This window comes from Oncorhynchus mykiss, chromosome 5 (assembly GCF_057628025.1).
Source record: "Oncorhynchus mykiss isolate SJ-2025 chromosome 5, ASM5762802v1, whole genome shotgun sequence".
Classification (NCBI taxonomy): domain Eukaryota; kingdom Metazoa; phylum Chordata; class Actinopteri; order Salmoniformes; family Salmonidae; genus Oncorhynchus; species Oncorhynchus mykiss.
Window position 1 is genome coordinate 22,296,364 of NC_143026.1, and position 16,137 is coordinate 22,312,500.

The 16,137-nt window shown below is 42.8% G+C and overlaps 2 protein-coding genes across 2 annotated transcripts; one reads left to right on the forward strand and one right to left on the reverse strand.

The window, feature by feature from the left end:
• The first annotated feature begins 8,795 nt into the window (after positions 1 to 8,795).
• Positions 8,796 to 13,265, forward strand: LOC110523424 (ras-related protein rab7). The gene is made up of 6 exons (XM_021602100.3): positions 8,796 to 9,052; positions 9,787 to 9,865; positions 10,262 to 10,388; positions 10,792 to 11,010; positions 11,216 to 11,344; positions 11,651 to 13,265. The coding sequence occupies exons 2-6, from the start codon at positions 9,813 to 9,815 to the stop codon at positions 11,738 to 11,740; spliced, it is 618 nt and encodes a 205-aa protein (XP_021457775.1). The 5' UTR covers positions 8,796 to 9,052; positions 9,787 to 9,812; the 3' UTR covers positions 11,741 to 13,265.
• LOC110523425 (EKC/KEOPS complex subunit LAGE3-like) lies at positions 12,080 to 14,218 on the reverse strand. The gene is made up of 3 exons (XM_090234182.1): positions 14,120 to 14,218; positions 13,868 to 13,996; positions 12,080 to 13,734 (listed from the first exon to the last, which is right to left on the reverse strand). The coding sequence occupies exons 1-3, from the start codon at positions 14,209 to 14,211 to the stop codon at positions 13,581 to 13,583; spliced, it is 375 nt and encodes a 124-aa protein (XP_090090308.1). The 5' UTR covers positions 14,212 to 14,218; the 3' UTR covers positions 12,080 to 13,580.
• Between the last annotated feature and the right edge of the window lie 1,919 nt (positions 14,219 to 16,137).

A 16,137-nucleotide genomic window follows, 5' to 3' on the forward strand; every position in this document is an offset into this window, starting at 1 on the left:
CACCAATTGTGCAAGTTCTCCCACTTAAAAAGATGAGAGAGGCCTGTAATTTTCCAGAAAATCACATTGTAGGATTTTTAATGAATTTATTTGCAAATTATGAACAAAAGTTTATCTCAATACTTTGTTATATACCCTTTGTTGGCAATGACAGAGGTCAAACGTTTTCTGTAAGTCTTCACAAGGTTTTCACACACTGTTGCTGGTATTTTGGCCCATTCCTCCATGCAGATCTCCTCTAGAGCAGTGATGTTTTGGGGCTGTTGTTGGGCAACATGGAATTTCAACTCCCTCCAAAGATTTTCTATGGGGTTGAGATCTGGAGACTGGCTAGGCCACTCCAGGACCTTGAAATGCTTCTTACGAAGCCACTCCTTCGTTGCCCGGGCGGTGTGTTTGGGATCATTGTCATGCTGAAAGACGCAGCCACGTTTCATCTTCAATGCCCTTGCTGATGGAAGGTTTTCACTCAAAATATCATGATACATGACTCCATTCATTCTTTCCTTTACACGGATCAGTCGTCCTGGTCCCTTTGCAGAAAAACAGCCCCAAAGAATGATGTTTCCACCCCCATGCTTCACAGTAGGTATGGTGTTCTTTGGATGCAACTCAGCATTCTTTGTCCTCCAAACACAACGAGTTTAGTTTTTACCAAAAAGTTATATTTTGGTTTCATCTGACCATATGACATTCTCCCAATCTTCTTCTGGCTCTCTAGCAAACTTCAGACGGGCCTGGACATGTACTGGCTTAAGCAGGGGGACACGTATGGCACTGCAGGATTTGAGTCCCTGGCGACGTAGTGTGTTACTGATGGTAGGCTTTGTTACTTTGGTCCCAGCTCTCTCTCTAAAGTAAAGTACAGATACTCCAAAAAACTAATTAAGTAGTACTTTAAAGTATTTTTTACTTAAGTACTTTACACCACTGTAAACAATACATTAATTGCACTATTACAGTGACAAACGGTGCCCACAAACTGTTAGAGCCTACATAAAGCTGTCCCAACAGCAGTCACAAAACTTTACCACTGCTACACCTGGCTATCAGATGACCTTGTCTGGCAGCAAAACAGTTCATTCAGCCTCATTTACTGCTTCAAAAAAAGCATAGCTAATATGGCAGACTTGCTTAAATAAATTTGGTTTTTACTGACAATTGAGATGTACAAACTACGACATAAGGGGACGACAAGCGGATAAGAGGCAATTTCATAATTTTATTTATGAGCGAGCTAGGAGAAACGTAGTCAATATAACTATTTGATCAGCACTTTTATAATGTACAGCGACATAATTTAGAACATGGGCCGTTCTTACAGTGTTCTCCCTGTAAACCAAGTCAGAACAGTAGGATAAAAAAGTGGTCATATAAGTAGACAATGAAAGCTCTTACAATATTTGATGATTACATTTATCTAAAACAGGTTATAGGCTAACAAGTCAGAACAGTAGGCGAAAGTAGGAGGAGGAAAATATACCAAATTATTAGGGTGAGGCACATGGGCTACTAACAGTTTACTACACAACATACACTTAGTATTACTTTCTTAGCTACAGTATACATATCTCCCTGGCATATTACATCATTTATGCAGCAGCATACAATACATTTTTGGACTCACCTTGTTGTGCTGTGCTCACTTGAACAAACGTTGTCATCAAACTATGTCATCAAAGTCTGGCATTCTCTGAATTTATGGTGCTTTCAAGACAACTGGGAATCATGATGACGTCAGTGATCTTCAGGTCGGAGCTCTAGAAAGAGGCCTGAGTTCCCGATTTACAATTCCGAGATTGACCGTTCAAAACTTATTTTCCCATTTGGAGCTAGTTTTTTCCCCCCGAGTTCCCAATTGTCTTGAACTCACTGACGTCATATTTCCCAGTTAAGTTGTTTTGACCGAGGCCGGATTGACAGCATGGCCAATGTTGAATGTTTATAATTTTAAGCTTGGAAAAGAGACCCTTAAACCTAGACTTTGGACCACACACCCACTCCACTGAATATCAGGCTAGTGATTGCTTTGCAATGCTTGCAGTTAGCCACTGATTTCTTCCAAACCACTCAATGTTGAATTTTCAATTTCCTGCTTGTTGTGTAATGTTTATGTCCAATGTCCGATGAGAACCGATTAATTTGATCTATAATTTATCTTCATTGTTTCTCTTCATATGACAAGGATTTGCCAGTAGATTGTCGACTTGATTCATGATGATGACTGCTAGCTAAAATTTTGAAAGTATGATCTGTCCAATCAAATAAAACTTTGTCACATGCGCCAAATACAACCAGTGCAGACTTTACCATGAAATGCTTAACCAACAGTGCAGTTCAAGAAGAGTTAAGAAAATATTTACCAAGTAGACTAAAATAAAAAGTCATAATAAAAAGTAACACAATAAAAATAACAATAACAAGGCTATATACAGGGTGCACCGGTACCGAGTCAGTGTGCGGGGGTACAGGCTAGGTGAGGCAACCTGTACATGTAGGTGGGGGTGAAGTGACTATGCATTGATAATAAACAGCAAGTTGCAGCAGTGTACAAAAGGAGGGAGGGGGGTGTCAATGTAAATTGTCCGGTGCCAATTTTATTAATTGTTCAGCAGTCTTATGGCTTGGGGGTAGAAGCTGTTGAGGAGCCTTTTGGTCCTAGACTTGGCGCTGCGGTACCGCTTGCCATGCGGTAGTAGAGAGAACAGTCTATAACTTGCGTGACTGGAGTCTCTGACAATTTTATGGGCATTCCTCTGACACTACCTATTATATAGGTCCTGGATGGCAGGAAGCTTGGCCCCAGTGATGTACAGGGCCGTTCGCACTACCCTCTGTAGTGCCTTACGGTCAGATGCCGAGCAGTTGCCATACTAGGTGGTATACTAGGTGGTACACACCCCCAATCGGTCAGGATGCTCTTGATGGTGCAGCTGTAGAACCTTTTGAGGATCTGGGGACCCATGCCAAATCTTTTCCTTCTCCTGAAGGGTAAAAGGTTTTGTCGTGCACTCTTCACGGTATGTTTGGGCCATGATAGTTTGTTGGTGATGCGGACAACAAGGAACTTGAAATTCTCGCGTCTGGTCGCGTCTGGGTTTCCCTTTGTAGTCTGTAAGAGTTTTTAAGCCCTGCCACATCCAACGAGCGTCAGAGCCAGTGTATTCAATCGTAATCCTGTATTGACACTTTGCTTGCTTTATGGTTCGTCTGAGGGCATAGCGGGATTTCTTATAAGAGTCCGGATTAGTCTCCAGCTCCTTCAAAGCGTCAGCTCTAGCTCAATGCGGATGTTGCCTGTAATCCATGGCTTCTAGTTGGGATATGTACGTACAGTCACTGTGGGAATGACGGTGTCGATGCACTTATTGATGAAGCCGATGACTGAGGTGGTGTACTCCTCAATACCATTGGATGAATCCCGGAACATATTCCAGTCTGTGCTAGCAAAACAGTCCTGTAGTGTAGCATCCGCATCATCTGACCACTTCCGTATTGAGCGAGTCACTGGTACTTCCTGATTTAGTTTTTGCTTGTAAGCAGGAATCAGGAGGATTGAATTATGGCCAGATTTGCCAAACGGAGGGCAGGGGAGAGCTTTGTATGCATCTCTATGTTTGGAGTAAAGGTGGTCTAGGATTTTTTTTCTCTGGTTGCACATGTGACATGCTGGTAAAAATTTGGTAAAACTGATTTAACTTCTTGAGTGTAGGGGGCAGGATTTTCGTTTTTGGCAACAACAAAAAAACGTACCCATTTGAAACTACCTATGTCTCAGGCCCAGAAACTAGAATATGCATATAATTGTCAGATTAGGATAGAAAACACTCTAAAGTTTCCAAAACTGCCAAAATATTGTCTGTGAGTATAACAGAACTGATATTGCAGGCGAAAACCTGAGGAAAATCAAACCAGGAAGTGCTGTTTTTTCTGAAAGCTCTCTGTTCCATTGCATGCCTTGCCTCCATTTAAAGGGATATCAACCAGATTCCTTTTCCCATGGCTTCCTCTTTAGACATAGTTTCAGGATTTTATTTTGAAAAATGAGCAAGAAAGATAACATTCGCGTCAGTGGATAGCTGGGTGTTCACAGAGATTTGCTTGCGCAACAGAGTGGGGCAGCCATTGTCTCTCCCTCTCCTATTGAGAAAGCGACAGTCCCGGTTGATATATTATCGATTATATATTTTAAAAACAACCTGAGGATTGATTATAAAAACGTTTGACATGTTTCTGTGGACATTACGGATACTATTTGGAATTTTGGAGGTATTTTGGATATAAAAATAATCTTTATGGAACAAAAGGAACATTTATTGTGCAACTGGAGTCTCGTGAGTGCAAACATCCGAAGATCATCAAAGGTAAGCGATTTAATCTATTGCTTTTCTGAATTTCGTGACCAATCTATTTGGCTGCTAGTGTTTGTAATATTTTGTCTACTGAGAGAGGTGTTCTTACATAAACGCTTGTTATGCTTTCGCCGAAAAGCTGTATTGAGATCTGACACGCCAGATGGATTAACAACAAGCTAAGCTGTGTTTTGCTATATTGCACTTGTGATTTCATGAAAATTAAATATTTTTAGTAATTTAATTTGAATTTGGTGCGCTGCAATTCAGCGGGTGTTGATGAAAATGATCCCGCTGAAAATGATCCCTGCGCCAAGAAGTTAATTTTGCCTGCATTAAAGTACCCGGCATGTAGTTTGCAATCATGGCCTCTAAACCTTCAAGCTGCATACTGGACCCTATTCCAACTAAACTACTGAAAGAGCTGCTTCCTGTGCTTGGCCCTCCTATGTTGAACATAATAAACGGCTCTCTATCCACCAGATGTGTACCAAACTCACTAAAAGTGGCAGTAATAAAGCCTCTCTTGAAAAAGCCAAACCTTGACCCAGAAAATATAAAAAACTATCGGCCTATATCGAATCTTCCATTCCTCTCAACATTTTTAGAAAAGGCTATTGCGCAGCAACTCACTGCCTTCCTGAAGACAAACAATGTATGCGAAATGCTTCAGTCTGGTTTTAGACCCCATCATAGCACTGAGACGGCACTTGTGAAGGTGGTAAATTACATTTTAATGGCATCAGACCGAGGCTCTGCATCTGTCCTCGTGCTCCTAGACCTTAGTGCTGCTTTTGATACCATCGATCACCACATTCTTTTGGAGAGATTGGAAACCCAAATTGGTCTACACAGACAAGTTCTGGCCTGGTTTAGATCTTATCTGTCGGAAAGATATCAGTTTGTCTCTGTGAATGGTTTGTCCTCTGACAAATCAACTGTACATTTCGGGTGTTCCTCAAGGTTCCGTTTTAGGACCACTATTGTTTTCACTATATATTTTACCTCTTGGGGATGTTATTCGAAAACATAATGTTAACTTTCACTGCTATGCGGATGACACACAGCTGTACATTTCAATGAAACATGGTGAAGCCCCAAAATTGTCCTTGCTAGAAGCCTGTGTTTCAGACATAAGGAAGTGGATGGCTGCAAACTTTCTACTTTTAAACTCGGACAAAACAGAGATGCTTGTTCTAGGTCCCAAGAAACAAAGAGATCTTCTGTTGAATCTGACAATTAATCTTAATGGTTGTACAGTCGTCTCAAATAAAACTGTGAAGGACCTCGGCGTTACTCTGGACCCTGATCTCTCTTTTGAAGAACATATCAAGACCATTTCATGGACAGCTTTTTTCCATCTACGTAACAGTGCAAAAATCAGAAACTTTCTGTCCAGAAATGATGCAGAAAAATTCATCCATGCTTTTGTCACTTCTAGGTTAGACTACTACAATGCTCTACTGTCCGGCTACCCGGATAAAACACTAAATAAACTTCAGTTAGTGCTAAGTACGGCTGCTAGAATCCTGACTAGAACCAAAAAATGTGATCATATTACTCCAGTGCTAGCCTCCCTACACTGGCTTCCTGTCAAAGCAAGGGCTGATTTCAAGGTTTTACTCCTAACCTACAAAGCATTACATGGGCTTGCTCCTACATATCTCTCTGATTTGGTCCTGCCGTACATACCTACACGTACACTACGGTCACAAGACGCAGGCCTCCTAATTGTCCCTAGAATTTCTAAGCAAACAGCTGGAGGCAGGGCTTTCTCCTATAGAGCTCCATTTTTATGGAACGGTCTGCCTACCCATGTCAGAGATGCAAACTCGGTCTCAACCTTTAAGTCTTTACTGAAGACTCATCTCTTCAGTGGGTCATATGATTGAGTGTAGTCTGGCCCAGGAGTGGGAAGGTGAACGGAAAGGCTCTGGAGCAACGAACTGCCCTTGCTGTCTCTGCCTGGCCGGTTCCCCTCTTTCCACTGGGATTCTCTGCCTCTAACCCTATTACAGGGGCTGAGTCACTGGCTTACTGGGGCTCTCTCATGCCGTCCCTGGAAGGGGTGCGTCACCTGAGTGGGTTGATTCACTGATGTGGTCATCCTGTCTGGGTTGGCGCCCCCCCTTGGGTTGTGCCATGGCGGAGATCTTTGTGGGCTATACTCAGCCTTGTCTCAGGATGGTAAGTTGGTGGTTGAAGATATCCCTCTAGTGGTGTGAGGGCTGTGCTTTGGCAAAGTGTTATATCCTTCCTGTTTGGCCCTGTCCGGGGGTGTCCTCGGATGGGGCCACAGTGTCTCCTGACCCCTCCTGTCTCAGCCTCCAGTATTTATGCTGCAGTAGTTTATGTGTCGGGGGGCTAGGGTTAGTTTGTTATATCTGGAGTACTTCTCCTGTCCTAATCGGTGTCCTGTGTGAATCTAAGTGTGCGTTCTCTAATTCTCTCCTTCTCTCTTTCTTTCTCTCTCTCTCGGAGGACCTCAGCCCTAGGACCATGCCCCAGGACTACCTGACATGATGACTCCTTGCTGTCCCCAGTCCACCTGGCCGTGCTGCTGCTCCAGTTTCAACTGTTCTGCCTTATTATTATTCGACCATGCTGGTCATTTATGAACATTTGAACATCTTGGCCATGTTCTTTTATAATCTCCACCTGGTACAGCCAGAAGAGGACTGGCCACCCCACATATGCTCTCTCTAATTTTCTCTTTCTTTCTCTCTCTCGGAGGACCTGAGCCCTAGGACCATGCTCCAGGACTACCTGACATGATGACTCCTTGCTGTCCCCAGTTCACCTGACCGTGCTGCTGCTCCAGTTTCAACTGTTCTGCCTTATTATTATTCGACCATGCTGGTCATTTATGAACATTTGAACATCTTGGCCATGTTCTGTTATAATCTCCACCCGGCACAGCCAGAAGAGGACTGGCCACCTCACATAGCCTGGTTCCTCTCTAGGTGTCTTCCTAGGTTTTGGCCTTTCTAGGGAGTTTTTCCTAGCCACCGTGCTTCTACACCCGCATTGCTTGCTGTTTGGGGTTTTAGGCTGGGTTTCTGTACAGCACTTTGAGATATCAGCTGATGTACGAAGGGCTATATAAATACATTTGATTTGATTTAGGAGCGCCACTTCTGGGTGAGCATTTTCTTCTTTGCTTATTACCTTATAGGGTTTGTTGAGAGTCGTCTTAGTGCCAGCTTCGTTCTGTGGTGGTAAATAGACGGCTACGAATAATATAGATGAAAACTCTCTTGGTAGATAGTGTGGTCTACATCTTATCATAAGGTACTCTACCTCAGGCGAGCAATACCTTGAGACTTCTTTAATATTAGACATTGCGCACCAGCTGTTATTGACAAATAGACACAGACCCCCACCCCTCGTCTTACCAGAGGTAGCGTCTCTGTTCTGCCGGTGCATGGAAAATCCCACTAGCTCTATATTGCCCATATCATCATTCACGTCTCTGTGAAACATAAGATGTTACAGTTTTTAATGTCCCGTTGGTAGGATAATCTTAAATCGTAGGTCATTTTTTTTCCAATGATTGCACGTTAGCAAGAAGAACGGACAGCAGTGGGAGTTTACTCGCTCGCCTACGGATTCTCAGAAGGCTGCCCGATCTGCGGCCACTTTTCCTCCGTCTTTTCTTTACGCAAAAGGCGAGGATCTGGGCCTGTTCCAGTGAGAGCAGTATATCCTTCTCATGAGACTTGTTAAAGAAAAAAGTTTCTTCCAGTCCACGGAGAGTAATCGCTGTTCTGATGTCCAGAAGTTATTTTCAGTCATAAGAGACAGTAGCAGCAACATTATATACACAATAAGTAAAAATATAAGTTACACAAAATGCTTTTTTTACATTTTAAAACAGGTGTGACACAGGTATTCCAGTCCATCATTGTTTGAGTCTTTGAAGCAGTTGGCTTCTTAACCACCTGATAATAATTGGTATTTGGCACCTCCAATAGCTCAAGGCAAGAGTGCATGAAAATCGTGCATGGAATGGCATTTTATTTCATACTAGGGTAAGCAACAACAAAAAAGTGTTACGGTATTTTGTTTTTCCAACTGATAATCAAGTCAAAAACAGTCAATTCATGTATTGTTTTGGAATTAATATAACATGCAGGATTAAATGTTGGCATTACAAGAAAGACAGAGTAATAAGGGCGACACATAGGGTGGCGCACAATTGGACCAGCGTCGTTCGGGTTTGGCCGGGGTAGGCCATCATTGTAAATAAGAAGTTGTTCTTAATTAACTGACTCGCCTAGTTAAATAAAGGTTTTTAAAAAATGCTAAATTGATATAACTGTGATATAAACCTACCAGATATAGTATCTTCTTAATGCCATGTAATGTTCATTGTCAGACTGACATGTCTTCCTAACATGGAATGTCATACATTATACATACTGTAGCTATTTGACACAAAGTGTGAAGGGCGTTCATTGGTGTTGACCTGGAGACACGTCAGTCCCTCGTGACTCTGCCAGCAATAGCGTAACAAAAGGCGGATGTTCTTAGCAAGCTAGCTGACCTGGGACAAGGTTTAATGAAGCTGGTTAACGATAGCTAGGTGGTCAAGATTTTCACGTTTCAAAAAATAGACATAGATCCCGGCAAACTGACATAAGGACAACATTTTTGATTTTGTCCCTGCGCCGTATTATCGCCGTTTGATTGTTGAACAGGTAATGTTAAAACTGGTCGACATTTTGTCTTTTTACACAATCTGTAGCTAGCTGGTTAATGTTAGCTTGCTTACTAGGCACTTTTAGCTAGCTTGCTACAACATTTGTGTTTTCTGTGACAGTCCATATAGTTAGCTAATTAGTATTTCGACGATTAATTCGTTTGGCTAGCTAGATGCATCTGTTTTACACATCCTGTTCGATATTATCGGCGTGCTTGGTCTCAAACAGCATGAGCCGCTTGCCTATATAGTTAACTACATATTGTTAACATTAGCTGTTTGACAGCTCTTCGACAGTCTGTAGACGACACTATAGTGTGACCAGTCGGTAGCAAAGGTTAGCATTCGCTGCACCTGCTGCCTGCTAACGATAATGTCACATGTTGTGTTAACCTATTCATGGCAGTTGGTAAGATTACAATTTTAATAAGTCCTACATAATTCGATTTCTACTATGCCCAAAGCTTTCTCGCTAGGTCCACTGTCATGTTTCAACAAGTTAGCTTGCTACATATTTAGCTAGCTGGTATGCTAATTTGCTAAAGGTTCTTAGCTAGCAAAGTCGTTAACTAGCAAGTCTGTATCACACGATGTGTAAATAAGTTCCCTTTAGCAATGTGTCTGTTATCACAATTAACACAAGTCTACTGTGTCTTGTAAATGACCTAGAATAGATAATGCCAGCTACAAGTCCTGCCTGTTGACTGTTTTTTTCCCCCCGTGTTTTCTCAGCATAATTACGTTAGTCCCAGGGAAGGATGGCCTCCCGTAAGAAGGTGCTGCTGAAGGTGATCATCCTCGGAGACTCTGGGTGAGTGACCTGGGCCCAGTTTTTCAGTTATCTGGACCTCACCTATCATAAAGTATTAAATGCATAGAAATAAAATGAATAGAACAGACTAATAATTGACTTGAATGGGGACTCTCATTCTATTCATTGTTTCTATGCATTTAGTTGTATCCGATAACTTGAAAAACTGGGCCCAGAAGATCATGGTGTTTACACAACTAGATGTCACTTATTTTGAATGTTACCGCTCAAGTGTGTTTGTTCTGTAGCACTCGTACATGTACATCAGCCTCTGTAAAGAAGTCAGGACCTTTATGGCACAGGTAGTTGTGCAGGGGGGGTCAGTGGTTCAAGTCCTTCTCTGGCTGTTCTACTAAATAGCTACCGTTCTAAATGTGTGTGTTGGTGTGTCCCCAGGGTAGGGAAGACATCTCTGATGAACCAGTATGTAAATAAGAGGTTCAGTAACCAATACAAGGCCACTATAGGAGCTGACTTCCTCACCAAGGAGGTGATGGTGGATGACAGGCTGGTCACCATGCAGGTCAGTCTTGTGTGGTTGTGTATGTTCTTCTATATTATTAGCCTAGTCATGGGTGCTTACCTCTGCCAGATACGTCATAGTGTGTTTGAATCAGAGATTGGGCAAATTTCATCCTGTGATTAATGAATCAGTTTTATCCTTTCTTTTTGACCTCTTACACATCTCTCCCCCCACCCCCTTATGTTGCAAGGCACATTTCTGTGAAAACAGACAATGAAATTCTATCTTACCCTCTCATTCCCCACTCGCACCCTCGCTCTTTCCCTCCTCATTCCGACCCTCTCGCTCCCTATTCCGACCCTCTCGCTCCCTCTCTTCCTCTTGGTGTAATCACATATTGAAAACAATACAATAAAGTACTAAAATACCAAAAACATAGTGATTAACATCTCTCTCCTGACAGATCTGGGACACGGCGGGGCAGGAGCGGTTTCAATCTCTGGGTGTGGCGTTCTACCGTGGGGCTGACTGCTGTGTGCTGGTCTATGATGTCACGGCGCCCAACACCTTTAAGACTCTGGACAGTTGGAGGGATGAGTTCCTGATCCAGGCCAGCCCCAGAGACCCAGATAACTTCCCCTTTGTGGTGCTAGGCAACAAGATTGACCTCGAGAACAGACAGGTAGGTGTGTGTACATTGGAGAGCCGGAACAGACAGGTGGTGGCGCGTAGGCAGTACAGTCAGACCTTGTCAAATGTTTTTTTGTGGCTAGAGATGGTTCCATGTATGAGAAAGTGTGTATGACACAGTTGTTAATGATGTATGAGGAAGTGTGTATGACAGTGGTGTTAATGATATCATGGCGTGTTACTGTTATGTTGTCTAGGTGACAACAAAGCGTGCCCAGGCCTGGTGTGCCAGTAAGAACAACATCCCCTACTTTGAGACCAGTGCCAAGGAGGCCATCAACGTAGACCAAGCATTCCAGACCATCGCCCGCAACGCCCTCAAACAGGTACACACACACAATATTGCCACATGGAACACCTGTCCAAACATGCCCTCCTTACACACTGCTAGGCAGAGCACCTCCACCCGTTCACTGAGGCTGCTCTCTGGAACTTCTATCATAGTCAAACTTTGCAAATGTACCTACTCTAAGAGTATGTATTAGACTGTTTTTAGAGGTTTGAATCCTTATCAACCCATCCAATGTGAGCATATCTAAGTACAGCAGATCGTATCGGTCACGTGAAAATGAGGAAGATGTTTTTCTTAAATTCTTCTACTTGCTGTTTTTGCACACTATCTCTGTCTGTAGGAGTCTGAGGTAGAGACGTATGACTTTCCAGACCAGATCAAACTGAGAGACGACCGGTCCTCCTCCTCCAGCGACGGCTGCTCCTGCTGAGACCAACGATGGACGGACGTTGGATGGAGGAGAGGACATGGGTGCATCGCAATAGTGCTCCTTGTCTCCTTTTCGTCCTCTGCACTGGTGTGAAAGATTGGGACAGGTGAAGCCATCTCCCCACATCCTTCCTGTGTTTTCACATCGGTGCAGATGAAGGGGAGGAAGCCACTTTAGACTATTGAGATGCACCCCATGAAGAGAGGCGGGGACCCCCCGTCTCTGCCCTCCCTTCCTCAGTCAGCTACTGAAGATTCCAGATGAAAAGAAAGAAAACACATTTTTCTTAACTCACTGTCTCCCGTGGTGACCTGACAGGAAGGAGAGGAGAATCCCCCATTTGCACAGCATCACTTTTTAATAAGATAGAAGAACCGGTGATACTATGGAAAATACAATCATGATGCTCCTATTATAATCATTTCTAATAATGTTGTCATGTCTTTTAGTTCTTGTCGTTTTAATTGTTTCATCCTTTTATACTGAGGTATAGACTATTTGTCTGTTTGTTTGTGGTCAAAGTAGAAGTTGTCATTAACTACTGATCTAGGATCAGATTACTCTTGGCCAAACCTAACCTTAACCATTAGAGGGATTGGTTAGGAGCAACTCTTACTTACTCTTCTCGCTCTGTGCCTTTCATCTCATGACAAGTATTACTGCAGCAGATCTGTCATATTAATCTATATATACAGTATATGTGGTGTTTTTCTGCCTTTCAGCAGTCCTTATTTTGCCAAACTGTCAACCCCTAGACCCTTAGAAAAATGTCAATTTGAATCTGTTGTATTTGATAAGTGTCTGTTTTAAACAGTTGTGTAGAGGGTGCTAAACTAACCAGATGCAGTGAAGGTAACTGTGTGCAGTCAAAATATGACGGTGTGCACTGACATTCTCTCGACCCAACAGCAACATCGGTTCTGTTCTTTTATACTGGTTAGTTCAGTACATTTCTTATCTTGTTATCCATACTACACAACTGTATCCCTGTAGAGGCTGGTCATACATTTTATGGAATGAAGACATGAGATGAGCAGTCACTATGGGCCTGTCTCAAGTTTAAACCCTAGCCCCCTCAAGGCTCCTAATAGATCAAAAATGATCTGATTTGTGTAAGCAGTGTGGTTCTAGTGAAATAGTAGTTGGCCATATTGCTTACACTACTTCTCAGGTCTACCAGGAGGCTATCTAGAAGTGTCTAGGGAAAGAGGGGAGGGTTTGGGACTGGACCCCATGTCCTCTGCCCTAACAGTGGGCCGTGCCCCTCTTTGGTCCTTACTGATCACCTCTCTCCTAGTTTTTTTTCTATTCCATTGTCTTAAATCTGCCTTCCTATTCTACACCATCCACTAGTGTTGCTGTGTGTTCTAGTAACAGAAATTAATTGACTCTTTCATGCCAACAACCAATGAGCAAAAATCCTTAGTCATCTATCTACGTGAACATTTTCGCACAACTCCTTCAACTGTCATATTTTGTTGCATATCTCTTCGCTGTAAAACATAAATATTTACTTTATGGAAATGTCAGTTGTCTTTTATTTTTTTTAGTCTTAGACCTGCAGGCCCACTGCTTTAAATCACATTCTAATTCAACAACTACAGAAATGTTGCATTGGTATAAGAGAATCCAGTTCCTTCATTTTGAATAGCAGAGGATTGAAAGTGGGACATGTCACTCTGTACAGCATGCTTCTGCTGGGTCTGTCGGCCAGAGAGACCCCTCTGTTCAGCATAACACTGCTCCTCTTGGTTCTCTGCAGTTCATAGCAGAACAGAGACTGCTGAGTGTGTGAGTGGTCACTGAGGGACAGGTGGTCCGAACAACTCCATGGTTTCCATCACCAGGGAGAGGTGGTCCGAACAACTCCATGGTTTCTATCACCAGGGAGAGGTGGTCCGAACAACTCCATGGTTTCCATCACCAGGGAGAGGTGGTTCATAAACGACCCTACAGTGACACGCAGGATACGGGCCTCATCTGCCCTCCACCTCCTTATGGGGTATGGAAGAGACGAGATGGTGAAAGAAGAGATGAGGGAGGGATTCACATGACCTACAGTAGTACCTCCATACTCTTACACCATTGATTACACTAGGTGATAGTACACATACAGCAGACACTCACACAGACAGCGTGCTACCGGAAACCGTGAGCTCCTTGCTGATGCCTCCTTTCCGGGGCTCGCGGTCTGGGGAGAGGGACTGGAGCGCGATGGACGCTTCGCGAGTTGATGGGAACGGGACGTCCAGAGCACTGCGGAACTGTCAAGGAAGCTTTCACTCTAACTTTCATGTTAAATTACCAAAATATGAATACAATCAAGAGTTAATGCCAACAAACATTATACTGACGTTTTATATTGGGTAAAAAGGATGCAATTCCAGTGTGCCTTGTTTGTGATTGTTTTCAGTGCAGGGTGCAGCCATGGTGGTTATTCTAGTAGGTAAATCTAGTTTTTGCGACCGCATTGCAGATTCCCTGTGAATGATATAACAAATATATATTTAAAACATGATGTGGAGATTCGTCACGATTGATGACTACACTGCTATGTTTTCAGATCCATAAGAAAGTGGATTTGCCAACACAAAAAATACAAAAAACGTGTATTAACTGGTGTCATCAATCTTATTAAACATATAACTATTTATTCAACATATTCAGTCCAATCCTTTAAAATGACCCTAATTCACATTCGTCGCAGTCTCTGTTTGATTATCATATTCTGCTCGATTTTCACATCAGCTATAAATTAATTGAGACGTGATGAGATGAGAGATCCGCACACAACTGTGAATGGAGCGCTAACAGGAGAAGTCGGCACGCGCCGACTTCTCGGGCGTGCAAAATTATTCAGCCCCCTTTAGTTAATACTTTGTAGCGCCACCTTTTGCTGCGATTACAGCTGTAAGTCGCTTGGGGTATGTCTCTATCAGTTTTGCACATCGAAAGACTGAATTTTTTTCCCATTCCTCCTTGCAAAACAGCTCGAGCTCAGTGAGGTTGGATGGAGAGCATTTGTGAACAGCAGTTTTCAGTTCTTTCCACAGATTCTCGATTGGATTCAGGTCTGGACTTTGACTTGGCCATTCTAACACCTGGATATGTTTATTTTTGAACCATTCCATTGTAGATTTTGCTTTATGTTTTGGATCATTGTCTTGTTGGAAGACAAATCTCCGTCCCAGTCTCAGGTCTTTTGCAGACTCCATCAGGTTTTCTTCCAGAATGGTCCTGTATTTGGCTCCATCCATCTTCCCATCAATTTTAACCATCTTCCCTGTCCCTGCTGAAGAAAAGCAGGCCCAAACCATGATGCTGCCACCACCATGTTTGACAGTGGGGATGGTGTGTTCAGCTGTTGCTTTTACGCCAAACATAACGTTTTGCATTGTTGCCAAAAAGTTCCATTTTGGTTTCATCTGACCAGAGCACCTTCTTCCACATGTTTGGTGTGTCTCCCAGGTGGCTTGTGGCAAACTTTAAACAACACTTTTTATGGATATCTTTAAGAAATGGCTTTCTTCTTGCCACTCTTCCATAAAGGCCAGATTTGTGCAATATACGACTGATTGTTGTCCTATGGACAGAGTCTCCCACCTCAGCTGTAGATCTCTGCAGTTCATCCAGAGTGATCATGGGCCTCTTGGCTGCATCTCTGATCAGTCTTCTCCTTGTATGAGCTGAAAGTTTAGAGGGACGGCCAGGTCTTGGTCGATTTGCAGTGGTCTGATACTCCTTCCATTTCAATATTATCGCTTGCACAGTGCTCATTGGGATGTTTAAAGCTTGGGAAATATTTTTGTATCCAAATCCGGCTTTAAACTTCTTCACAACAGTATCTCGGACCTGCCTGGTGTGTTCCTTGTTCTTCATGATGCTCTCTGCGCTTTTAACGGACCTCTGAGACTATCACAGTGCAGGTGCATTTATACGGAGACTTGATTACACACAGGTGGATTGTATTTATCATCATTAGTCATTTAGGTCAACATTGGATCATTCAGAGATCCTCACTGAACTTCTGGAGAGAGTTTGCTGCACTGAAAGTAAAGGGGCTGAATAATTTTGCACGCCCAATTTTTCAGTTTTTGATTTGTTAAAAAAGTTTGAAATATCCAATAAATGTCGTTCCACTTCATGATTGTGTCCCACTTGTTGATTCTTCACAAAAAAATACAGTTTTATATCTTTATGTTTGAAGCCTGAAATGTGGCAAAAGGTCGCAAAGTTCAAGGGGGCCGAATACTTTCGCAAGGCACTGTATGTTTCTATATTTCAGTTTTTTGTAACCTGTATGTGCATATCGTTATTGTATTTCAATGTATTTATGTTTGTGGGATTAACCAGTGAATAATCAAGGATTTTGCATGTGGTGGAGCTGTCCCCAAAAC

Excerpts from the sequence above, each read along its gene's own strand:
- LOC110523425 (XM_090234182.1), bottom strand. The coding sequence starts at position 14,211 with ATGCGGTCGCAAAAACTAGATTTACCTACTAGAATAACCACCATGGCT. Across the intron at positions 13,997-14,119 it reads AAACAAGGCACACTGGAATT|TGCTCTGGACGTCCCGTTCC; the intron begins GCATCCTTTTTA and ends ACAGTTCCGCAG. Across the intron at positions 13,735-13,867 it reads TCCGGTAGCACGCTGTCTGT|GAGGTGGAGGGCAGATGAGG; the intron begins GTGAGTGTCTGC and ends ATACCCCATAAG.
- LOC110523424 (XM_021602100.3), top strand. The coding sequence starts at position 9,813 with ATGGCCTCCCGTAAGAAGGTGCTGCTGAAGGTGATCATCCTCGGAGAC. Across the intron at positions 9,866-10,261 it reads ATCATCCTCGGAGACTCTGG|GGTAGGGAAGACATCTCTGA; the intron begins GTGAGTGACCTG and ends GTGTGTCCCCAG. Across the intron at positions 11,345-11,650 it reads CCCGCAACGCCCTCAAACAG|GAGTCTGAGGTAGAGACGTA; the intron begins GTACACACACAC and ends CTCTGTCTGTAG.